At 41.1% G+C, this 19,115-nt stretch overlaps 1 protein-coding gene across 2 annotated transcripts; it reads left to right on the forward strand.

Moving 5' to 3' along the window:
* Positions 1–692: 692 nt before the first annotated feature.
* Positions 693–17,730, forward strand: ldlrap1a (low density lipoprotein receptor adaptor protein 1a). Of its 2 annotated transcripts, none has more exons than XM_080442275.1 (9): positions 693–831; positions 9,823–9,965; positions 10,420–10,532; positions 11,277–11,391; positions 12,900–12,972; positions 13,177–13,272; positions 14,050–14,189; positions 14,569–14,603; positions 16,346–17,730. In XM_080442275.1, exons 1-9 carry the CDS (start codon positions 747–749, stop codon positions 16,488–16,490), a joined length of 945 nt encoding a protein of 314 aa, XP_080298401.1. In that variant the 5' UTR covers positions 693–746; the 3' UTR covers positions 16,491–17,730. The 2 variants fall into 2 exon arrangements, with proteins under 2 accessions (XP_080298401.1, XP_080298402.1); XM_080442276.1 differs by having other exon boundaries at positions 14,062–14,189.
* The last annotated feature ends 1,385 nt before the right edge of the window (positions 17,731–19,115 follow it).

Raw genomic sequence — 19,115 nt, forward strand, 5'->3', positions numbered from 1 at the left:
CTTGTAGATCGGCTATTTTCTGAGAGTGACTCAGTATTTTAAAATACTAAGTCAGAGTTTGCATAGTCATACAAAAAAACGAGCAAAAAAGAAAAGACAATTCAAAATGATGAGGGATAACTAATAGACAAATAGATTGCCGATGTTTACTAACTCTAAAAACTAATAAAACAAACAAAAAAGAAACTATATATATATATATATATATATATATATATATATATATATATATATATATTTGGATTTGTTTATATGTCATTGTTTGACAAATAGGCTTATAGCAGATCTACAAGCTCACATCACAGACTGATTTAATGCATTGTGAGCTTGTAGATCTGCTATTATCGCTAGAGTTTATATATAAACTATATATATTTCCCTCTAATCCACATGCCCAACATAGGGATGTGCAGGGATGGCAATAATTTGGACTTTTACTCAAGTCAAATTTTGAAAACAGGCTTTTAGTGTTTTAGTGTAACAAGAGTATTTATATATTGGGGTATTGCTACTTTAAGTAAACAAAACTTCCTACAACTACTTCCTCCACCACTGGAATCGCAATGAAATTGCGAGTGACACCGTCGTACGGCGAAGCGTACGTTTGAGTGGCGTGTTGTAGTCCCCGCCCACTGCCAGAGGTTCAAATCGTCGGGTTGATCATCAGGCCAGACAACAACATTCCAGCTTCAGCTGCGATCAGAACAGGCTCGGTTTGGCACCAAACTTTGATTAAAAACCCAGCGATGGACGCCCTGAGAACGGCTGGAAGAGCCATTATCAGAAGTCCAAGTTTCGCCAAACGATCGTGGAACTCCGGCCGGCACAGAAGTAAGACGTTTTTTTAATAAGAAAAGTTCATTTATAATAAATAAATAAAAAGTCAAACCTTTTTTGTTTTAGTTTTCCAGTGTGGCTGACATGACTCTAGCTATATGGACCTGGACCAGAGTCAGTTTGGCTTTATTGCTAAAGTTCCTTAACGAACTGATACCCACTTTAAGTTTTAAGAAGTATAAAGGCAGTAGTTTTTTAGCCTTGAATCATTCAAGACTATCATAGATCGTATTTTATCGAGCTGCCTTTGACTTTTGTATCTAGATGTGAAAATGTCAGAATCGATCAAATACATCTATGATAGTCTTGATCCAAGGCTAGTAGTTTTCCGTTATGTAGTTGCGATTTGCCGATTTCCATCGTTTGTAGACACAGTGTCGCGAAACGTAGTGTTGACATTTGCATATTAAATTTTTTCTTTAACACATTGGGGCGCTATAACTTGACATCCAAAAATCATGTGTTGTTGATGTGGCAATTGGCAAGTGCATATACACTTGCCTTTAAATGTGTATATCCGTATGATTCATTAGGCGAGGCACGTGTAGTTGTTATTTCGACTACAAGGATATTCACAAAAGCATTGAATTTAAAACACTGCGAAACAAACGCATTATAAAATTACATTTGAATACAATTTAATATAGGGATAGGCCTATATCACAGGCCTTCATCAGTGGTTCTCAACCTGTGGGTCGGGACCCCCAGGGGGGTCCCTACATGATTTTTTTTTTGGGGGGGGGGTCCCAGATGACAGTGAAGTGGCAATTTAAGGACTTAAAGGGGAATTTTGGACTAAAGTTTTCTTACCTTTTCTATGACGTTATGATATCTTAGGATGAATGGTACAGTAGAAAATTTTCATAACTCCACCCCTAAGCCGCCACAGCTTAAAAGGTGCGCGGATAGGCCTTAGGTTAGATCACATATTTTAATATCTTTTTTTTAATTTTTTTTTGGTGAGATCTGACGTTCATAGTGACAGAACACTATGCAACCAAAAAAAAAAAAACAGAAGTCTCGCTAGACAAGATTGAAATCTCGAGATTTCAATCTCGTCTAGCGAGACTTCTGTTTTTTTTTTTTTTTTTTTTTTTGGGACAGTGTTCTGTCACTATGAACGTCAGATCTCACCAAAAAAGGCCTATCCGCGCACCTTTTAAGCTGTGGCGGCTTAGGGGTGGAGTTATGAAAATTTTCTACTGTACCATTCATCCTAAGATATCATAACGTCATAGAAAAGGTAAGAAAACTTTAGTCCAAAATTCCCCTTTAAGTTTTATCAAAAAAGAGCATTACTGCATCAAAAGTAATCAACAAATTATACTATTAAAACTTGTGAAACATTGGCCAAATTGTCAAATAATAAGAGAGCAAAAACTGTGAAAATAGCAGATCTACAAGCAATGCAAGGTGTGAGCTTGTAGATCTAATATTTTCCACAATATTTATCTGTGGAACTGAGTCAAACTATATGTAATGCCTCAACTCAACTACATTCATACAGTGCTTGTCGGGGTGGGGGGTCCCCAGTTCACATGTGATTATTTTGGGGGGTCACTCACTGCCTGAAAAGGTCGAGAGCCCCTGGCCTACATTACTCTATTTATTGACAAGGTGGTTGGCGGGAGTGTCAAATGATTAGTGCTTTTCCTCGGCTATTTGTCTTGTAAATGTTGTGACCATTGTTGTTCACACCGAGAGTCCACTTGGCTCAGCCCTGTAACACTTTAAATCTCACTTGATCTCTGGTTCTTCTGGGGTCTCTTTCTGTCTGAACGGCATGAGTCTTTACTTGTCTGTAAAACCATAACAACCAGCAGGAATGCTGCAGGTCAGCCAGTGCACAGCTACCGTGTGTTCAAGTTCAAGTTGGCTGCAGTTCATTTAACCACTTTAACCCTGGCATTACTATTTTGGGCATGTCACATAATGCTAAAATAACAGATCTACAAGATGTGTGTTGTGGATAGTCTGTTTCCAGGTATATACTGCAGGGCTTAAGTGGTTAAAGGAGGTGTAGTGATGTTTTTGTAAAATAAATATTGTTGGAAAAGTTAACGGTCTGACAGTGTTCTCTGTTATATGATGTTTGTTCAGTAACGGGGTTCTTTCCAGCTCTTTAGTAAACAGAAAATCTATTTTCAGTGTCGGGATGGCAACCAATTTCATCCAATCAGGAGGGAGAACCCCACAAACATGGTCCAGTTTTGTCTGCAGCTAATTTGTTTTGTTTAATTGCCAATTTAACTTGTTTATCCTGTATGAGTTTCTCTCTCCTGACCTGGCTCCTGGCCTGAAAAAGTATTTTCTGTTTACTAAAGAGATGGGGAGACCCCTGTTACTGGACACTCTAGCAGTGATTATGACCTTAAATATTTTTACAATATGTTTTTGATAACTTATACCCTTTAACTATGAGAGTAAAACACATGTAAATAATGGTCCATTTGTTTCCCTATTGTACACTCTTGGGAGTTACAAATGGATAAATTAACACTGAGAATTTGACTCCATTATAACATCCTTTTCACACCTGACGACATTCTATTAAATGGGTCCAAGTTTCTATACTGTTGCACTGTTTATTATCATCAAGTATCAGTAGCTCAGACCCAAGCTGTTCCCTAGCAACACTGTTCCACCAGCTAAATTAGGTGTATAGAGGAACATTTTGAATGATCCCTGTAGAGGAGCATTAAAGATGATGACCTTAATAGCCCGCATTATGCCCTAGCAAAAGCCAGGTTATTAAGACAGTGGATTTTGAAGCACATTTTATGATGAACTGATGCTGACACATACCTTACCTGCGGCAGGCATATTATATTATGTAGAAAAAAATCAATGGCTCAGTTCAACACTTAGGGTACAAGGCATGCTGCTTGCCATGACCCATTTACTGATCTCTTATCTGGTTTGTAATGTATTGTTGTGCCCCAGTCCCAGAAGAACCTTACCTTATTCCCAATAATAGGGCAAACACTCCTTACCAACTGACCCACATCCCTCAGACGGTGACCTGACCTCCACACACACACCCGCTGCTGGCCCACAAGACCCATGGATTAAAGTTCTCAGTTGCCATGAATGATTTCAGTCATTTGAGTCCAGCATGGCTTTCCATAGAGTCCAGCATAGTGTTCCATAGAGTCCTTTCTCTTGGCTTTCCCTAAAGGGTGTTTTATAACTAGCAATAGGATACATGTTCACTTCAGAAGCATATTTCATGAACCCTTATGGTCTCAGATATTTCATAAAAGCAAAGCGTAAATCCTCAATCTTTCACACAGTCTCACAAATCACAGATTGGGACTTGGCATAATTTTTTCTTTTTCTTTAATCCCTGGGGACCAAGTCTGGGCCAAGTATTTGTGTCCTACATTTGACCTACTGGACTAGGAATGTGGACCCTCTACAATATGTCTTGTATTACTTTTTTCCCCTCTTCTTTCTTTCTAAAGAAGGATAAACTGAACAAGTGTTGCTTGTTCACTGTGAACCCAGCAGCACCCAGGGCGCCATGCAGTAGAATATATGATTCTTGTCTGTCTGTGATGCTTTGTAATGAAGACAGGGCACTTCTTTATAGGGTTGAGATTTATATCCCTGTTCTCCTCAATACCTAGAAACTCCATTTCCCTTTAGGCTAAAGCCTGATTTATACTTTGTCGTACAATGGAGTATACGTTAAATTAAACATATGGAGATCGATCAACCTAAATTAGAGGAGTGATTGGGTTACATTTTGGGGGATCTTTTGACACGGGAGATGTTTTGGGACGACAAGTGAATTGTGATATTGCAAAACAAAGGCCATCTTAGATCTGCCATCTCTTATTAGCTGTCAAACTGCAGTGGCTTTATTCATACTGTGTGATTTATGAGGACTGTGCATTTTAGTTATGTATAATAACACTGTCTTCTGTCTTGTGATATCTACTGCAGCTATTGTCAACTAATGTATTTAAATGCAAATGTTAGTATTGTCTATTAAGGATTGTTATTGTTTTTCCGGCTCCTTTCTGGCCTATTGATGCAGTGTTCCTTGAATTATTTTTCAGTTTAGGTGCCCATTCAGCCCTACAATCACTGCCAAGTGCCTCTCAAATGTTTGTTTTTAGCTCTGCATCCACAGAGACTTAGCCCTGCAGACCCGTTTTATCACCTGTTTATGTTTCTTCATCCTCTGAAGCTCTGCAGTATATTTGATTCCACAATCCTTGCATGAACTCAAGATTTCTTTCTTGGGTTCACTTTTGTTATTGAGTTTGAAAAAAAAAAACGGGACAGCACAGTAAGATGAAAATAATTAATGGTTGGTTGGTTGTCAGGAAATATTACAAAAGTCAAACACAGACATTTTAAGTAAGTTAGTATTCATTTAGTCGATGCCATGTCACATATAAATGTAACATGTTTCCCCAATCTATCCTTGAATACCAATTATTCCATGGCATTTTAAATCCAAAAATGTTAACTGCATTAAAGCTCCACTATGTAACTTTCTTTAGTGAATCAAATGGGATAGGGATAGGATTTTGTTTACGCTTCCGGTTCCTTAACGATTCCCATTTAACGGTCCGATTCCTTCACGGTTCCCTTTCACGATTCCTATAGGGGGTTCCAAATGGACCCTTACAGGTCTGTGACTCTTGGTTGAGGTTCCATTTGTACACTCTTGAGTTATGGTGGTCCTTGGAATTAAAACGTTTGAGAACGACCGGTATTGTAATTAAATGGCAGACGTGAAGTCCACATACCAGCTCTGACAGTGTGATAAAACCGGTTCCGGAAACGGTTACAAATGTGATGGAACCGATTCCAGTTCCTCAATGTTTGATCCGGTTCCTACGGCTCCGGATCCCAACCCTAGTTTTACTGGTATCTCTGCTCTACTATTGAGACATTTAGATCCTGTGGTCTGGTAGGACCACTACTGGTTGACAAGTGGTACTACCTGAAGGTCAAAGTTCACATTCTCCCCTGAGCAAGCAGGCCTGTTCTATTGGCTCAGGGGTGAAAATGTCTGCACTTGCTTGGGGGACCCGGTTCGAATGTCAGTTGGATATGAAAGTTACAGTGTGCAGCTTTAACGTTCTCCCAAATCTTTCTTTTTTTACAATTTGAGAAAATATGCACCACACGGTTGTTGTGTAACAAGTTTATTGCTTATTATTCTTCCAGAATCCCATGTAATACTAGTGAGTTTGTGGATGTATATTGAGTCTCGCATATTTATTAACGTCTGTTATTTGAATCTTTGACTGTGCTTCACATTTTGCTTTCTAGAGCACTGATTCAACTCGAGGCTTGGTAGAAAGCAGATATGACCCAAGTCACCCAACTAAGGCCGCTTCTGTTTGGAACTTATTATGCATCCACAATCACATTCATTGAAGTTTCATCTTGTTCTTCTAACCTTATCGTGTTTGTAAATTAGTCTCTTAACTGCAAGTATCTTAAACGATCTTTGATTTCAAGATGGGGCCCAACTGTCTGATAGTGGAATTTGGGGGCAGATAATGGATTTGGCCCACAATGCCCGTATGTTTCTCCAAGAATAAGATGCCCTTCAAGTTGAAATGATAAACATAACATTGTCTCATCCTCTTAGTCTTTTTCTTTTCAAAATCTTTTTATTCTGATTTTAAGACTAAAGCCCAGAGGCGAGTATACATAGTGATGTCTTAAGTCACACAAATTTTGAAGAGTAAGAGAATAAGAACATCCTTCACATGTGTTAATGCAACCAATATTAACAATGTTTGTGCCGATTAGCGAATTAAGAGTTAAGCAGCTATCTGCTCACGTCTCCATTGGAAGTCAAACCCCTTTCACCCTCTAAAAATGGGCCAAAACTCTTCTTTTAGTGAAGTTCTGTGTATCCTTACAGTTGGGTAGAGGCAAACATTGGTTAAGAAGCAGGATTTGGCATCCAGTCCCATTGTGATCCTGTGTCACAACTAAGCCAACAGTTGGGTTTCCACAGTGATTGAGTGTTTGCTGTGGACACACAAATCAGCCTGGGACGTGAACTGCCTGTCAGTGGGTCCTTTTGATCAGCATGTTTGCCCAGTGTTGTCGCAGCGTGTTGGAGGAAGGGATTTCACACTTGTGTGTATGTGGAGTGGACACTCGTCTATCAATGTTTGGATTCGTCTTTGACTGAAATTACTTTTGGAATTCGGACCAGGAGAATTTGTCCGGTCCTGCGCCTTCTTTTAGATTTGCCCGCCCACCATCTTGTACTCATGGTCTAAATTATATCTAGGTTAATTTACGATTGTTAATATAACTGGTTTCCAAGTGATGATTTTTTTTTTTAGTTTTTTTTTTACAATCAGCACCATCATGCAACAAAGCATGACTTGGGTTTACCCCAATCTCTGTCACTGTCACTCTTTGTCTGTCTATAATGTTCTTAGAACTTATCTGAGAAGTTTTTTAAAATAAGGATAAGGATAATTCCTTTTAACAGGACGTTCATGAAAGTCCTTGCGGGCTTGTTTCCAATGAGGGCCTGTGAGCAATTAATACTATAATTAATCTCTTGAAGTCCAGCAGATGAACTGATTGACCTGTTACACCCGGCTCATCTGGTTTCACTTGGTCTCTCAGGCCACTCGTGCGCACACAGCTGTCTCCCTCACGTGTCATGAGAGCCGAACTTTGAACCCTCGGCCCTTTTGTATTTAACTGGGTCAGCGGTGCATGGTACCTGGTACCTGCTGCATGCCTGCGTTTCACAACCAGGCCAAAACAAGGCCACATGTTCTAGTGCGGTCGTCCCTGCGTGCGGTAACCCCTTTCAATCTGGCCTCCCTATTTTGGCCATGTTGTCATAGGTGAAAGTAGCAGATCTACAGCGTTGTGAGCTTGTAGGTCGGCTATTTTCGCGACGCTCCACCGTCTTACAACAAAGTGTAAATCAAGCTTTAACTTAGTTTGTCCCCCATACTCTATCTATCTTTTTTCCCTCTACACCAAAAGTATTGGCCAAAAATAGCTGATCTATAAGCACACACTGGCATCGGCCATTTTGCACCGAATCTTCTCCCCTCAGAATAGTATTAGGGTTCAAGTGGTGAAGAGGTTAACTGGGCATGTGTGCACGTGAGTTCGAGAGCATTATATGTGGTACTGGAATGCAGCGGCTCCCAGAAGAGTTCAACTAGGAGAATAAGAAAGCATTTCTAGGTAACTGAGGTTGTGAGCTGTGTTGCCAGATTTTGCGAGGGGAATGAGCAACTAGGTATATGAAAACAAGCCCTAAAGAACAACTAGGCACTAAAACGGAAAATCTACAAGCTCACGACGCGAAGTGAGCTTGTAGTTATATGCTATTTTTTTAAATCTGGGGGGGGGGGGGAGTGAAACATTTTGAATATTTTTTTAACACAAATCCTGGTACAGGCTGCAGAGATCACAAAATACTGATGGGAGACATTAATTTGGGGGTCCTTGACAAAATTTTGAGAACCGCTGGTTTAAACAACGTTTATAAGCGAGCCCAAAATAAGCAACTACACGTAATAAACAGCCCAAAAACCTGCAACCCACACGCAACTACCAATATGTACAAGCGACTTAACAGAAAAACAAGCCCAGAGTCGCTTATAATAAGCAGACTTGGCAACACTGGGGTGAGTTGGCGGCCCTCCTCCTCCACATCTCTGTGGGAATCTCCTGTGTAAACACACTGGGGGTCGGGGGTCAGGGGCAGGACGCTCCACACACAAATTGATAAAGGCACCATGCAGAGGCAGCAACTGTTCCTTCCTTCCAACTGTTACTGTTACCTCTGCTTTCTCAAGTACTTGTTCTCATGGCTAGAGCCTGACCGATGGCAGATTTACGGGTCTCTTCCCGATTTCGGAGAGTCCTAGACCACCCGTGTATCGACCGCTATTTGTAGGGGCAGGATCTTTTTTAAGCTCTTAGAAGTTGGACTTGAAAACTTAACATAACTATGTCGCATCACTACACGTGAGCTAACTTTTTTTGTAGACATTGGCTACATAATTCCCATGTCATCAAAAAGTAAAATAATGGCCAATATAAACCATTATATCGGTCTATTCATCGCTTATCATGCCAAATGGTAAAATTTGTCAGTGTGCGGTACTGTTTTGTTAACTTATTAACCGTTTTTAATCCCTTTTTTAAAGTTGGCCATAACAGCCTTGATGAATAAGGATAGTCATTTTGTATTTTAAAAGAAAATGCCAGAGGGTTAAGATGAAGTAAAAGATTCTGATGACATAATCTAATGGCCTAGTTTTCAAAGCAGCAATCTGGATGTTTTATGTGCTCTTCGAGTCGTGACAGAGACGTAATTGCAACTGTGGCAACTTATGCAAACCCAGGTCTGGGAACCTGGGGAAACCAAACCTCTACCTCCAGCTCATCAAAGTCATTCCCGCTTGGCAAGGGAAGATGGGGTTCTTATGAGCTTCAGGCAGTACTACGTGTCAACCAGTAGGTGTCCTACCCGACACCAGGGTCTAAATGTCTCAATGGAAGAGTACGGAAGCCACGTCCAACCACTGAAGATGTAATGGTTATATTAACATACTCTACCATACAGATCGGTTAAAATAACCTCAATTCTGAATTGCAGCCTTAAAGAGACTTGTGAAAGTGTTGGGGACAAAAATATAAACTTCTCAACACACTTATTATGCCAGAGTCCACGTATCCTAGCCCCCAGCTCTCCCCCTTTTTTCTTGTTTGATTGGCGAGCTCTAGAAGTTTTACTCTGAGCGAAAATATTGACTTTACATCCACCTCTGGCCTAGATGCGCTGTTTATGCCAAAGCCGCGTCAGCATGAAAAGCAGCAGAACTTGGCCAACTTAAAAGCTTAATGTACACTTGTTTACATTGTAGCTTGCTTTCCGTGTATCTCTCGGCGGGATGGAAATAAACACGCTGTTCCTGGAAAACCAAACAAACAAGTCGGTGCATGTGTTTTTCTCTCCAGAGCTTCCGGAGAACTGGACCGATACCAGGGAGACCATCCTGGAGGGCATGACCTTCAACCTGCGTCACCTCGGCATGACCCTAGTGGACCAGCCAAAGGGGGAGGAGCTATCGGCAGCCGCCGTCAAGAGGATCGTGGTCACGGTGAGGTTTGGGTGCAGTTAATCAAACTAATTGATTATAAAATAATCGGTTTTAATAAAGTAATGGATTAATAATCGATCCCCTTTGGGCATGTCGTTATAGGTTTCTTTGTTGTTTTTAATGGTGAAAGTAGACTATCTACAAGCTCAAGACACGTCGCAATTCACAATGTGATGCGTTGTGAGCTTTTAGATTTCTGCACGGCACGTATAATAATTAAGTTGTTAATCGATTTGTTATACAAATATGAAATATTTCCTTTTTTTTAAAGCACGCTTCTTGAATATTCATAAAATAAAAAGTAATCGGTAGAATAATTAAGAAAATTATCGATTCTGCAGCTCTAGGTGAGGCCTTGGACAATGAAGTAAGGGATAAATGGCCTCCCTCCTCCCCCCATGTGAATATGGCCAGTTTGTTGTGCTGAATTGTCTTCTGTCTGATTCCAATGTAGGCCAAAGCAAGTGGCAAGAAATCCCAGAAGGTTTCCCTCAAGGTGTCTCCTCAGGGAATAATGCTACACGACAGACTCACCAACAAGCTGCTAGAAAACATCTCCATATACAGGTGTGTGTGTGTGAGAGAGAATAACACCACATTTTGGCAAAGTGACTGTGTCAGTAACTCGGTGTGTCTGCCTGTCATTACAGGCAAAAAAACCTCAAAAATAGCCTATGCTTAATAATTTCTACTCCATCACACACTGATGTCGCCTGGCGAAAATATCCGATCTACCAGCTCGCAATGCAACTCGTTGTAGATCAGTATTTTTGTCACGCAATGCCGGCGCAAGACAAAGAGTGCGTTTATAAATCCACTGTAAGAAGGCTGGAGTGCACTCCACTGATCTGTCGACTGAAAGGCCGGGTTGTCCAAGGGTCTGAACATTTGTGACAATGATGGAGGAAGTCATTGCTAAATGCGATGATTGTAACTTCTTTGTGGTCTAGAACAGTGATTCTCAGCCTGTGGGTTGGGGGGGGTCCCCAGATGACAGTGAAATGATATTTAAGACATGTCAACAACAAAAAAGACCTATACTGCATCAAAAGTAATCAACAAACTATACTATAAAAAACTGGTCAAACATTCAACAATGTGTCAAATGATATGAGGCAACAAAAAAAATAGCCAATGTACAAGCTCACAACGAGGCATTGTGAGTTAAGTTTTGTTTTATATGATATTATAACATTAATATTTGTAATATAAATGTTTAAAAATGAAATCGAAGTAGATTCTCAGAGCGTATTTGCGAATGCACCCGTGGATCAGGCATAAATGGTTGAAACTCAGTTTGACTGTCTGCAGAATATCATACTGTACGGCCGACAAGCTGCATGACAAGGTGTTTGCCTACATCGCCCAGAACACCTTGAATGGAACACTGGAATGTCACGCCTACCTGTGCTCCAAAAGGAAAGTGGTGAGTTGGCCGACTTAAAAACAACAAACCTTCTATTGATTCTGCTTACTCTTGCGAGTGCCTCTGTATAAGAGTGTCTGTTAAACACCAAATTATACTTAGTGGAATTAGGTATTAGTGATGTATGATAAGTTAGGTGGACTCGTATTTATTGCACCAATATGATCTTTTTTTTAAATCACCAAATGGTTTACACCCGGTTTTAGCCACTACATTGAATTTAGATGTCATCTGATGTGTCGGTAGGTGGAGATCTCAGATCGTCTGGCTGCATGAGACTGTATTAAGCCCATCTAAAGTCAGCCAAATGCCTTCAGATATAACGCAACTGTCTGCAGTCGTCTTTGGAACAGGGTTGTATCCCCCCTAGCCACCCCCTGACCCCCCCTTACTCCCCCCCGCCCTGCTCTGGAAACCCTAGACGGCCACACTTCTAAGCCCCATCCATCAACTCCCTGTGTTTCTGGACGTCAAGAAGAAGGGCACTTTTCCTCTCATCTTCCCTCCATCCTCCTCCCATCCGTCTTCTAGGATAACATTCCAAGACCCCCTCCTCCCCACCTCCTCCGCATCCGACATCGTCATATTACAAAGTATGAATTGGGCTTACTCCACCCCCGTCTTCCTACATGGAGATTATAGAGATGGCATTGACCTCCTACTGTCCTATCATAGCAGTTCTTGAGGCACAGGTCGGCTGGTCGGGCGCTAATGATTCTCAGTAACGGTTCAGGCATAACAAGGCCATTGAACATGACCTGCTTTGTGGATGTTATGTTACGTTTGTGACTGCCACTATTTTATGACCCTCTCATAGCCTTTGAAACCCCCCCCCCCCCTATCTGTTTAACCCCTCGTCGAGGTTATCTGTGAATGGCATTCTGTTATTATTATTTTTCAGTTAGACTTTAGACGGCATACGTATGTTGTGTTACGCAGCACCACAACATCACATCATACTCTGCTGTAGAATGGTAATACCTTTGCGTACACTGGATAGTACCTTGTCACTGAACATAACATGCTGGGGCACGATTATGTGTTTAAGGCCCCTTGTGCAAAGTCAATTGAGAACCACTGATCTGCCATACTTTATCTCCAGTGTCACTTTACAACACCTAAACAAAAAGTGTCTACATTGTAATGTCAACAGGAATTACGTTACAGATAAGAATTACATTTATTAATCCCTGAGGGGAGATTGGTCAACACAACAGCAGTTCCAGGTGCAGAGAAAGCAAGACAGCAAGTTATTAAGATCACAATAAAATAAAGCCAAAATGGTGGTGCTAATGAGGAGAATATAACCACAGTGCCAAAAATTCAGTACAGAAAATGCAAAACAGAGTCTATATGGTCGAACAATCTGCATTTACAATTTAGGCATTTAGCAGACGCTCTTATCCAGAGCGACTTCAAAGTGCGAAATCAAGGTAAATGTCATGAACCCTCGTCAACAAACAACATTGTTATGATCGCTTGCTGATAATGTTTCTCGTGTTCTCCAGGCTCAGGCAGTGACTTTAACAGTGGCCCAAGCCTTCAGGGTGGCTTTCGAGTTCTGGCAGGGGGCCAAAGAGGGTAGGAAAACGCACGTCACCATTCATTACTTACAACCCCCCCCCCACACACACACACACACACACACAACAAACCTATCAGCTTGTGTCTGGGTTCATACAATCCAACTCAAGTTTCAAACACCAAGGACATCTCCAGGATACAATCAGCTGCTTTTTTTTACTATCTTCTGATCAAGCAGATAAATGTCTCTTTTCTTCCTAGAAAAAGAGAAGAGAGTGAAGTCTGGCTCAGCTGGAGAGGCTAGCAGCAGTTCCCAGTCGGAGAGATCCAATAGCTTGGGCAGCTTGAAAGGGACAGGTGAAGACACACACACACAGTACCTGAAAATGTATCGTCTACACCTGAAGCCAACCAGTATAGTTGCGTTGGCTCGGTTTCAAGGTTCAACACGTTGGATTTGATGTGGACAGCTGCCGATGATGTCACGTTTACTTACCGACGGGCGAAGGCGAATAGTCGATTTATATTGCATTAGTAATAAGCAATATGACAACGTGATTAACGTAATATTATGTTTGTTTATAAACGGAGCTGTGCACCGGGCTTAGTTGGTTATCAATGTCATAGAATACCAAAGTCCTGACGTCACCCGATCATCCCCTGGTTCACGGAACTAATTTCTCTATGGAGAATAACATTGGGTTATCTTAGAATCGTCTCATATGAATTGTGGTCCAAAAATAAACAAACTGTCACGGCGACATTGTCGGGGAAGTGGCTCTGTATCGTTTATGATAGTCAGTCACTCATATTTGATACAGTCTGTTTCTGGTGAAAATGTAAGCCTTTTCTCACTGTCAGTTGATGCTTCATATCCATATGAGTCAAACCACCGGGATCATTTATTTTTGGAACACAGTTCTTATTTGAAGCGATATTAACGCATGAACGATTTCACAGTTCATGTGTTCTGACAAGAGGTGACATGGCAGACTCTAAAGAAAATAAACTGCAGCAATTTGGCCACATTATGGAAAATACCACCAGTACTACCACCAATACTACCAACGACTGATGTTAAAAGGAGATATAAGAGAACATTGTTTTGATTTGATGGAACATCGATGGTTACAGATGTCATCACAGCGAACCTGCTGGACTTTGACGACCATGTTAATGTGATGGTGGAGAACAACGGCAATGTTGTAGAAGTTCAAGTGGACAACCACAGGCCCTCTGAGAATAATAACAACAACAACAACCCCCCAGCCTGGGTAAGATCTCCACATTCTCACACACACACACATATATACACAGGTCACACTCACGCACGCACACACACACACACACAAGAAATTACTTACACAATCAACTACTTTATTGAATCTTCCATGTGAGTGTTGGTGCCTGAAATTAGTATTTCCACAGATAATGGTTTTAGTTAAAATTTCGGCTTTGTGCCTTCGTATATTTTTACATATGTTTTATTGAATCTTCCATTATCCACTAAACAGATGGAAGGCACTAAGATATAACGGCAATCTAAAATGTAACACTGTTCAGCTCGACACAATCAAAGAGAGAAACTAAAGGCACATCTGTCAAACACTGAGATTCTTCTTTTTTTTCCTTTTTTTTTCTTTTATCTTCCAGGAAACAGAAGATGGTTTGGAGGAAGCTTTCTCCAGGTGAGAGAAGATTCCTTTGTATAGTTCTTTAAGTTTAAACAGAATCCAAAATGATTCCGCCGTTTTCAACCACAATTTCCCAATCACCAAAACATTCTCATCAAATTTCACCCCTAAAATGATCTTACCAGGCCCCATACTGGTGCTTCCTGTGTACTGCAGGACACAGTTGTTCCCATCTGGTGGGCTCAGACAGAAAATTGTGTGAAATAGATCACAATTAATTACTTGGTGATGGTCTGAGAATTTTAGCCTTTTGATATCAACTAGAAGAAACTATGGTTGAAACTAAAGCCGGGCTCTAGATTATAATCAATCTACTGTGTTTGTATCTCCAGCTTTGCTCTGAATAGCTATGGGTCGTCTCCAGGTAAAATTGTATACTGCTATCCATTTAAAAAAGCCTTGTTAACTGTAGAAGCCCTTCATACTAACATAACCTCAATCCACCAACAGTAATCCATCACCTTAGATTCCATCCCAGTAACATAGTCTTGCTTTGCCAGACGATTGGAGATCTCTCCGCCCAGTACCGATATATCTGCAGACTTCTAATGGCAAGGTACTGTAGTTGCTGGAACAGCGGCAAGATTGGCTGGCTGCTAACAAAACCTATGGCCACTGCTTTGGAAACAGTCCTGTCACCGCCCCAATATGAAGGACCTCCCTTAGGACCGTGGCTGGATGGACGAATACATAGACCTTTTATTCATCTTGAGGGGAATTCTGAATGGTTCTGCAGTGCAGTTGTTTTCCAATATTTTCCCACCCAGTTTATAGCACAAAAGCTGGGACATTGTCCTCAGTCTCTATGGAACAAAACTATGGTCAACTTTCAATACTCAAATAGTATATGAAATAAATATAGTGTGACTGATATTTCCTTCAAAAGAAAGGGAGACTTGGCAATTACCAATCTTAAGACATCCTTTACCCCAGGGCAGTTCATAATAATACATGACTGTCTGACACCATAGGACTTTGTTGAATAATCATGTATTAGTGATTGTTAACTGGCTTACTGTAGGTCACTGCCCCATTCTGATTTGCATTAGGCCACAGACCCTCATTTGATATCATGTTTATTTCTTAGACCCCAATCGATCCTTAGTGTTAAATTAAATCTGAGTGTGCAAATGGAACCATTTGAGTTACAGACCTGTAAGGGCCCATTTGGTTCCTAACTATCAATGATTTAGCTGGGAACCCTGAAACGCCCTCAAGGACGCCTGGGGGGTCCCCGGACCCCCCGTTGAGAACCAGTTCTGTAGCCCATTTGAATCCTGCGGCATTTGTCTCACAAGCCACGCCATTCCTTCCATGAACCAAATGGTCTTAAAGTAATCCTGTTGAGCTCTATCCAGACCTTGTGCAAGCATTGCCCCTGAGAGCAGAGTTAACCAGACTATGACAACAGGGTCAGTATGTGATGGCTCCTCTAGGTGCAAAGGCCCTGGGCCGGAAAGTTTTTCTCCCAGACGTTTTGTCACTTAAAATATTTTTAGTTGTCATTGCCCTGAACCACTCGGTTGACCTTCGAAGAATCGTTTGCAATAACGGCATAGCAGCAGAGGACATCACTGACATCCATGAACAAAAAATAGCATAACCTAATGAACTGTTGTTTCTTTAATTTACTAATCCTTTGATGTTCCGAAATCACACTTGCGCCTGGTTATTTGTCCTAGTCATCCTCTGGTCCTCAGTTAATAGAAAACACTCCATTTCTCCCTCTTCCTCAGACTCGCCGTGTCACGTACTAACCCCCAGGTCCTGGACATTGGGGTGACCTCCTACGACTGGCTGTCAGAAACCGACTGGGACGCCGCCAACGGAAATACTCTCATCAGCATTAGCCCCTCTGGGAACGCCATCTTCAGTTTCTGAACATAACGACCACACCAGGGAAAAGAAAATGACGGATGAGAATGGCGGGGTGGTTAGGTAAAGTGTAATCAGCGAATTTCAGCACATCAGTTGACTTTGGCACCGTTCCAAACTCTTCAGGACCAATACTTACAGTAGTCTCTCAATGTCGCCCTATGGAAGTACAAGGCCTGGCGATGTTTATACTTCTGGCAGGGTAGCTCCATAAGGGAAATGGGTGTAGGACTATGAGTTTTGGTTTGGAATTTGGCGTCTTTGCCTTGTTGTGGGACTTTCTCTTAAAAGGGAAGTTGGCTGGTATTTAATGTGAATTTTTTAACGTTTTGTTTTGCGGAAGACGTGTGAAAACCAGCACTTCCAAATGTTTTCTGTTTCGAGAGCTTGCGTTGGCACAGTTTTCACAATAGAACGATGCAATTCATGCAAAATACCGGCAAAGTTCCCCTTTTAATGTGTTCCCCATCTAATGGTGTCTCCCTCACATACCAAAGCACAACAGACCGTAAAGCTCTTATAATATCTATATGCATTATACCATAAGCATTATTACCACCTGTTGACAAGTTGTCATGTCAAAATATTCTTTGTCTCGTTTACTCTTTTTGTGTACTGTATTCATTTCAATGTGTTGCTGCCGTGTCTAAATCAGTGTTTTGTTTTGTGTTATATATATATATATATGTTTAGGTTTAGTTATAATTTATAGTTTTTATTTTTTTGGTTCTTTCCGTGGACATGGTAGATCTAGCACAACTAATGCTTTCACGCAATCTCTATCACCAAGCCTTATGCTTAATTCATACTTCATGTACACTGTTGTCACGTGCCGGAAACCGCAGATCTACAAGGTCACAACGCGTCACATCGCAATCTCGTAGAACGTCTGTTTTTGACGCTCGACTCTGTTGTACGATGATGTATAAATTGGGCCTTTATAATAGGAAAAAGCAGGACAATCAAAAGTCTCCCTTTTGGCATCTGTACCGCTAACATTGTTATTGCGCTAGGGTGGAAATGCAAGTGATTTATTTTAAGTAAAATCATTGTAGGCTTCCGCTGACTCAATATATTGTATATGAAATTTGAAATGGTGAAGTGTGACATGCATGTGACGTGCATTTCTAATCAGTGTAACGTTTTCTTTTTTTTTACTCTTGAATAAAGCCCATGAGTGTCAGGGATTAGTCCAGTCCTGACATTCAATATTATGTACAAATATTATGTCGAATTAAAATAACTATGAACATTAAAGTGCTGCTTTGATATCTTAATTTGATCTGTGAAAGCAACGACTGCTGTGCGACGTGCGTCATATTTTAATGAGTAGTTCACCCCAAAAATTACTTATTTTCCATCAATTACACACCCCACGAAGCCTTGAATTCATGGAGCTTTTGTTTTTGTTTTCCGAAGCCAATAATTTGATAGAAAATAAGTAATTTTTGGGGTGAACTACTCCTTCAACCTGCTGTGATCTCCATAATGAAGTACTTAGGCTACTGTAACTTCTCTTAGGATGTATTATTATTAATCCTAACATTCAGGTCCTCGTCATTTGGGCAGCAGTCACACTAAAATAATTTATGGTAAATAAATAGTTAAGTCTGTACATAAGTCATGGTGTAGCACTCTTTGAGGTGCTTTGAAGGTGCAGTCTGCATGGGACAACATCTAAATATATAAAATACAGTATACACTATGTATGTAAGCAGAGGCTTATGGCAGAGGCTCTGTTCTGTGTGCATGTGGGGGGGGGGGAGGGGAGGTGTGTGGGGGTGAACAGTCACACCCAGCTCAGTCCAATTAGTAGTAACTAGTAAGGCCAGGTGTGACTGCTTAAATCAGACATCCCCCACACCCCGTAAATGTGTGCATATGTTTGTGTGCAATATTAGTAATTTATATAAAGTGGTGGGATGTGCTGCTGGTTTCACATTTGGTACGATTGCTTTCCAACTACACCTCCCCTCACCTGTCGGCTTTCACATTAGCAATGTTTTTTCCATACCCAAGTACACTTGCGAGGGAGGGAAGTGGGGGGGGGGGGGGGAGTGGTCATATAGTTGTGAGCCTCTGTGTTTTTGTACACTTGGTTTTCACTCCTGATACGTATACCGTTACATGAAGTATACTCCAGACAATGGTGTTCACACTAATCAAAACATCTGGCAAGTGGACCCAGGTCCGGATCAGAGTCCACAGGAAGTAGGTGGACAGGTTACAGGCCTGTATAGGGTCAATCTGTCATAAACCTGATTGCCTGGGGGAAGCAGTTGTTTACTTCCACGTGTTAATGCTGTGGTGTGCATGTGCGGTCAGTCATGTGAGTTCAAAGTTTATGGAGCTTGCATCATGCAGGCACGGCTCATGTAAGCGCTTTAATTCAAACACTGGCACAGTTCCAGCTTTACAGTTTGCATACATTTTGAATATGAAATAGAGAACTGACCATATAATGGGTTACATATTATGTAGCTGGTTAAATATTACGGAAATGCTCTGATGGGGTTATATGGTCAGTCCTATAGTCTAGGCAAAGATGAACTAACCACTTAAGCTCCATTATTTCAGCTTACAATGGTGCTGCACAGCTCAAATAAACCGATCTACAAGCTCACAACATGT

Source organism: Gymnoscopelus braueri (assembly GCF_963280865.1).
Source record: "Gymnoscopelus braueri genome assembly, chromosome: 11".
NCBI classification, from domain to species: domain Eukaryota; kingdom Metazoa; phylum Chordata; class Actinopteri; order Myctophiformes; family Myctophidae; genus Gymnoscopelus; species Gymnoscopelus braueri.

Coding starts and splice junctions, on each gene's coding strand:
- ldlrap1a (XM_080442275.1), top strand. CDS start 747: ATGGACGCCCTGAGAACGGCTGGAAGAGCCATTATCAGAAGTCCAAGT. Junction 832..9,822: donor GAACTCCGGCCGGCACAGAA/GTAAGACGTTTT, acceptor TTTTCTCTCCAG/AGCTTCCGGAGAACTGGACC. Junction 14,604..16,345: donor TTGGAGGAAGCTTTCTCCAG/GTGAGAGAAGAT, acceptor CCTCTTCCTCAG/ACTCGCCGTGTCACGTACTA.